This window comes from Neltuma alba, unplaced genomic scaffold (genome assembly GCF_004799145.2).
Source record: "Neltuma alba isolate B1F8T4 unplaced genomic scaffold, ASM479914v2 tig00005612_pilon, whole genome shotgun sequence".
In the NCBI taxonomy this organism is placed as follows: domain Eukaryota; kingdom Viridiplantae; phylum Streptophyta; class Magnoliopsida; order Fabales; family Fabaceae; genus Neltuma; species Neltuma alba.
In genome coordinates this window covers 170,328-177,611 of record NW_021634173.1, presented here as the reverse complement: position 1 = coordinate 177,611, position 7,284 = coordinate 170,328, and the positions used below count along the sequence as shown (strand labels likewise).

At 36.9% G+C, this 7,284-nt stretch overlaps 1 protein-coding gene across 1 annotated transcript; it reads right to left on the bottom strand.

Annotated features, from left to right (window-relative positions):
- Positions 1–359: 359 nt before the first annotated feature.
- Positions 360–1,082, bottom strand: LOC114748119 (TMV resistance protein N-like). Its single transcript, XM_028936473.1, has one exon. The coding sequence runs from the start codon at positions 1,080–1,082 to the stop codon at positions 360–362; it is 723 nt and encodes a 240-aa protein (XP_028792306.1).
- Between the last annotated feature and the right edge of the window lie 6,202 nt (positions 1,083–7,284).

The window sequence follows — 7,284 nt, the reverse complement described above, 5'->3', positions numbered from 1 at the left end:
AATATATATATATATATATATGAATGTATGCAATAAAGTGAGCTTCACTATTCACAAGTGCAGTTCATCAATGCATGGGGTCCACTCAAATGAAGCAAGAGAAAAAAAAAAAAAAAGAGAGAAAAGTCACACACAACTCACCATATTTTGTTAGGGAACTTGAAGAACATCCTCATGTAACCATAGCCTGCTTCCTTTGCCAAGATAAAATGGTGATTCCTATCGTACTATCTCTCTGCCCATGGATTTAATAAGATCATGCATCATTACCCTTTTATTCACACTAATAGAAACAAGAGATTTATCGATAAGAACTCCAATGCTATATTTTGGAAAGAAACCGCAAGCATATAGAACTTCTACATATGCCAACTCCTCTCCGATGAAGATACATGAAATGTCAAGGAAAACTTGCTCTTACTTGGGTTTAGACTATTAAAGCTCACTCTAAGGATATTCATGATATCTTCATTAGGAACCTTTTCATATCTATCCACTGCAACCTCCCATTCAGCAGCTGACTTACCTAATAAATAAGAACCAATAACATTCAAAGCTAATGGAAGGTCATCAGCATAAAAAGTTGCACATTTCCAGACTTCCACATAACATTGATATGTTTTCCCTTTTTTAGATGCATGCTCTTGTAAGAGTTCAAGAGCTTCATTATGACTAAATTTTGGCACCTCATATATTTTTTCAACTCCATGAGCAGTCAAAATATGTCTGTCCCTAGTAGTTATGATAATTGCACTTCCTGAAATAAACAAATCATAGTCTCCTGGTAATTTCTTCAATTGTTCTAATTTGTCCACATCATCAAGTATCAAAAGAACCTTCTTGCAATACAACTTCTTTATAAGGATTGGAATTCCCTTGTGGGAATCACGAAGCTTGATATTCTTCTTGCCTAGTATATTAAAAAGAATTGACTCCTGCAGATGTTCCAATCTATGTTTGATTGAATTTTCTCTAACATCAGCAAGAAAACAAGAACCTTCAAACCGGTCAACAATAAAATTATACACAGCATGAGCTAAAGTTGTTTTACCAATTCCACCGATTCCATAAATTCCAATCATGTTGACACAACCACCATTAAAATAAAAAAATGAAATTACTTGTGAAACATAAGACTTCAGACCTACTGGCTAATCAACAACATATAAATGCTTAGGAGCTAAGTTCTTGCTTACCATGGCAATTATTTCTTCAACATACTGATATTTATAGCTATACCTGCCAAAACAAGTTACAACATCGCATATAATGCAAACTAATCTGGCCATCACCATATTAGTTCATCAGAAATAAAATAACATAAAATAAAATCTATTGTGGGTCAACTATTATTCAGAGTTAAATCCATAGTTTAACATCTAATCACCGTTGATGCTATTTTGAAATCTCCATTTAATAATTGAAGTGAAAAACTGAAATTACCATTTTGATCCCTAAAAATTATCTGTGCACTCAGCTGACTTCTCAAAATCAACAAATATGTCTGAATCTATTAAAACGTAAATTAATATGGTTAGCCATAAGTTAAGTTGACCTACTGTTAAAAGAGAGTCAGAAGAACCACCTTCAAAACATGTGAAATGTTATCAGTTGATGTGAGTGGTTAATAATGCATCAGAATGCCCCACCAATTACCCAAAATAAGGGATATTTTGGGTTCAGTTCTTTCACTCACCTAACATTGGAGAAAGCTACTTAGTGTGGACAACTCAAAGTTAACACAACTCATAATTCATGGTAGAAGAGAATTGACATAGTCTACAAATGTTTTGGACTTACTAGATAGCAACTATGTTTTAATTATAGAGTATGTGTAAGGATCAAGTATTCATAAACTTATCAACGAGTTATGTAGACAATACATAGAATTTACATCTTTTCGTTTCAGTCAACTCAATATTTTTTTTTTCTCTTTTCAACTTCATTAGAATTTACGATCACAAAAACTTTAGAATCTATATTCTTAGAACTTGGCACTTACCAGTAATGGAAACAATCAAGTAGAATGTCACATGAAAAAAAATCAAGTAGAATTTAATAGAATATACCGATCAAATATACAAGCGATATTATGATTTGTTTAACTCAGTCAAATATCTTGAATAAATCCAATCAGTTACAATATAAATTAATTAATTTATATTGTATAGATTGAATGTATATTGACTATATATATTTAGAATTAATTAAGATTGATTTTGGATTTGAATTCAAATATCATCATATTATGAGATAAAGATATATTTATATATCCTAACTGAGATTTAACTTGATGGGCTCATTAGATATTTTGGCTTCCTAAAATACCCCTGACAAAAGCTATAAATAAAGACTTCTACCCATCAGTCCAACTCACTCCAGTAGCTACGCTTTCCTACTATCTCTCTCTCTCTCTCTCTTATTTTTTCTTGCAAAGAGGTGTTCTGCTGTGCACTCAAAGCTTAGACTTTTATAGTCTAGTTTATAGCGTCAGCCCAGAAGATCCGACTGACCTGACCTGAGATCCGACTCGATACGTTTCCTTGTCAAATTTTCCTTTTATTTTGACATTGGCATTAGAGTCCTCCTGATCTTGAAGCTTTATGAATATATGTGTGTGCATATATTGCTTGGGCTCTGTGTTTCTTTTTGTTCGAGTTTTTCCGCTGTGCTATTAGTATACTCGTAAGTCATTTTTTTAAAAATTTGATATGCTTGAGTATTGAGTTCGAAAATGCACTCAAGTTATATAACTAAAGCACTAAAATACTATTTGTAATACTGTAAGCTCCAAAAACATGATCAAAATCCATTTTTTCATAAGCTCTGTTGTTGGCCATGTATAACCAGATTTTGGGTCTTTAAAAACGAGGTTTTTTTTAAAGAAAATGAACCCATAAGATTGTAGAACTCAAAAAAATGATTTTATAGACACCTAAAACGCGTAAAACGGAGCTTGAAGGTGGAAGATATGGGGGTTCGAAGTTAGCAGGTCATGACATACCTGCCGAAGCTCTAGCCAGGTCTGGGTTGACCTGGCTGGAGGTTAGGGACAACCTGACCAGCCCAAAATGGTGTCGTTTTGGGCTAGCCAAGACGTAGTGTTTCACTTGTTTCGGGTCTATTTGACTCGGAACCTCTGTGGAGTCCACCGACCTAACAAAAAGAAAAGGGTTTTCAAAAAAAATAAATAAATATTTTTTGAAAAAAAAAAATTCTCAAAAACGCGGCCACAGGTGCACCTAGGACCCCTCGGGTCACAACAAGCACATATTTAGACTCCTTAAAATGTGAGGAATTAAATGGAGTCAGTCCAGTGACAGAAGACCGCCGGCAAAGCAGTGCGTGGATGACACGTGCTGAGCCTAAGAGTGGGCAACCCTCTCCTCCTTTAAAATATTTTAAATTTTTTTTTGAGAAGGCTTTTTGTGGCACGTGAGGGTGTGTGGAGGCTTATTTTTGGACCTTGTCTGGCCTAAAATATTCCTAAAATCATAAGCTACAAATTAATATATTATGTGCTTATTTCTGATGACTTTTTGGGTATGAAAAATAGTAAATAATTGTTTATTTTTACTTTTCCCCTTATTAGGTTATCCAAATTTTTGTAAACATTTATGCTTCGTTAATAAAAAAATTTATTATTATAAATTCTTTATTTGAGTGGGAGTTTCATGAGGAAAACTCAAATTGGGGATATGTTCAAGAAAAGTCAGAGATAAGAAAGGTGAGAGGCTAACCAAGAGTAATGGGATGGGAGCCAACCTAGTTGTCTCCTGATCATGAAAATGGCAAGACTCTCACTCGAACGATCTATGACCTACTTGAATAACATGTATGTTGCATACCATACTAAAATGCATTGTTGTCTATATGATAGCATGATGTCTCAAAGAGGAATCAAGTCCATCATAGCTAACCTCGTAGGAGGTGACAAGCTAAACGGAGACAATTACAACATATGGCATCGTAAGATATCATATGTCCTCAAAGAACAAGAAGTCACTGATGTCTTGACAACTTTTCTTCCAGAGCCTGAGGTGAATGCATCACAAAGGGACCAGGACGGCTACGTGGCCTAGAAAAGAAGGGACACCATCACCAGAATTACTATGCTAAGTGCTCTAACTGACAATGTGTTGATGTAATTTGAAACACACCCTTCCGCCTCTGCCATGTGGGCAACACTAAAATCTAAATTTGACGGTACCTTTACTGTAAGGCTTAGGAGACTCACTGTCAAACTTGGCAATTTCAAGCTGGGTCCTAACACTCCCACAAGGCATCACCTAAGGGTAATGCAGAACTTAATCAGGGAGCTTAAGGAAGCCGGAGGCACCTTATCTGATGAGCAACAAATTCAAGCTGTCATGAGATCTCTCCCAGCCAGCGGGGATACCATGAAGCATACTATTATTCATAACGAGAGTATAAAAACCTTTACTGATGTAGCTTACCACCTCTAACTGGAGGATAACCGAATAGAAACTGTGAAACCTATCACTCAAGCATATTTAACTGAAGGAAAGGGAGGGTCAACCTCCTAGAACCAGTATAAGAGAAGCAAAGGCTATCAAAATAAGAAAGATGGCCCTAAAGTGAAGAAGGGAAAGAATTCCTTCAAGAAAAGCAAGAAATCTCCAAAGAAGTGGAACATAGCAACCATCAAATACTATGCTTGCCAACAGAAGGGGCATTATGCCAAGGACTGCCCTGAGCAGAAAAAGGTATTGGATTTAGATTTGATATATTTCTCTTATGTTTCTAGCAATGCGTTTATTGCTAAAACGAATCCTGTTTGGCTTATACACTCAGGGGCCACAGATCACGTGAGCAAGGATCATGGCAACTTCACAAAATTTTGTCAGTTACCAGTAAGAAGCATATGGCTTTATGTTAGGAGCAACACAAGAGTAGAAGTCAAAGGGATCGGTACTTGTAAGTTGACCCTGCATGGAGGAAAAACCCTAATCCTGCGAAATATCCTCTACGCTCTGGAAATCTGACGAAATCTTATGTCTGTTATTTCCTTAGTTAGATTTCATTTCAATGTCTTTTTCCATGATTTCATAGTAGGCATTTCACATGGGACCAATTTTTCAGCTTCTAGTTATGTTTCAAATGGTTTCTTTGTTTTGGAGAATTTCAACGACAATTTTAATTCTAGTTCTTGCTATGCGCTTTCTTCCGATGTCAATTACAATATATGGCACGCTAGATTAGGACATATTGGTCAAGAACGCATGACCAAACTGGCAAAAAAGGGTTTGCTAGGAAACATGTCCAAAAAAGAAATGTCTCTATGTGAACATTGCTTGGCTGGCAAGAGCACAAGGAAACCTTTTGGAAAGGCAACCAGGCCTAACCACCCTCTTGAACTGATATACTCTGATATTTGTGGACCAATGAGTGTAAGGGCACGTCACAGAGCATGGTATTTTATTACCTCTATCGATGATTCTTCTCGATGTGGCTATACTTACCTGATTTCCCACAAATCTGAGGCATTAGAGTGTGCTTTAGAAAATATCTCAATCTAGTAAAAGATCAGCTAGGTTTAAGAATCAAAGCCTTAAGAACTAACCAAGGTCGAGAATACCTCTCTGCTCAATTCAAGGAGTTTTGTGAAGAAAGGGGTATTGTTAGGCAACTAACAATCCCCAACACTCTTCAACAAAACGGAGTTGCTGAAAGGAGAAACAAAACTCTCCCTAACATGGTTAGATCAATGATGGCACAAGCTGAGCTTCCAACCTCCTATTAGGGAGATACTCTTCTAACTACCACATTCATATTTAACCGAGTGCCTTCTAAATCAGTCACCACGAACCCTTACGAATCATGGATAAATCGCAAACTGGATCTAAGCATCCTAAGGCCATAGGGGTCAGCAGCCTATATTCGTGATTCTTCCCATAAGTATGACAAGCTAGAGCTAAGGGGCAAAAAGTGTATCTTCATAAGATACTCTGAGAACTCTAAGGGATATGTCTTCATTGGTGAAAATGATGATGGCTCAGTGACTGAGATAAAGTCAAGGGACACAATATTCATAGAAACTGAATTTCCTAGCAGAGGGAGTATTGATCGAAGCAGCTGTCTTTATGAAAATGATAGCAATGAGGTACAACAAAGTATTCCTCAGCGTACTGATCCGAGTGGAAGGGTTGAACCATTTTCACAAACAATGTCTGACTCAGCCACAGGAAGAAAGTCCTGTAACAACCCCACTTAAAAGAAGTAATAGAGACAAAACTCCTAGGAGACGCTTCTTAATTGAAGAAGCAATTTTCATCGTTAATCCAGAAAACGGTGAAGAAGACCCTGTAAGTGTTAAAGAAGCACTAGTAGGGCTTGCTAAGGAAAAATGGCAAAAGGCCTTACAAGAGGAAATGGATCTCATAGAGTCCCAAGTATGAGAATTAGTTGATCTACCACTTGGTCAAAAGGCGATTAGGAGCAAGTAGGTTCTTAAGTACAAACATAAGGTTGATAGATCAATTGATAAACCCAAAGCAAGGTTAGTTGCCAAAGGGCATATACAATAGGAAGGAGTGGACTACGATGGCAAAAGGCTTTACAAGAGGAAATGGATTCCATGGAGTCCAACCAAGTATGAGAATTAGTTGATCTACCACCTGGCCGAAAGGTGATTGGGAGCAAGTGGGTTCTCAAGTACAAATGTAAGACTGATGGATCAATTGATAAACTCAAAGCAAGTTTAGTTGCCAAAGGGTATATACAACAGGAAGGAGTGGACTACGATGGCAAAAGGCTTTACAAGAGGAAATGGATTCCATGGAGTCCAACTAAGTATGGGAATTAGTTTATCTACCACCTGGCAGAAAGGCGATTGGGAGCAAGTGGGTTCTCAAGTACAAGCGTAAGACTGATGGATCAATTGATAAACCCAAAGCAAGGTTAGTTGCCAAAAGGTATACACAACGGGAAGGAGTGGACTACAGAGACACTTTCTCACTTGTTGTACGTTTCAACTTGATAAGATTAATACTAGCTCTAATAGCAAGTTTAGACTTAGAGTTACATCAGATGGATGTAAAAACCGCCTTCCTGAATGGAGAACTAGATGAAGAAATTTATATGGAATAGGCTGAGGGCTTCATACAGAAAGGTAACGAACAAAAGGTTTGTAAACTCTTGAGATCCATTTATGGACTCAAGCAATCATCTAGGCAATGGTACTAAAGGTTCCACAAAGCTATAAGCTCCTATGACTTTAAAATGATCAAAGAAGATAACTGTGTTTATATCAGGCAGTTTGGA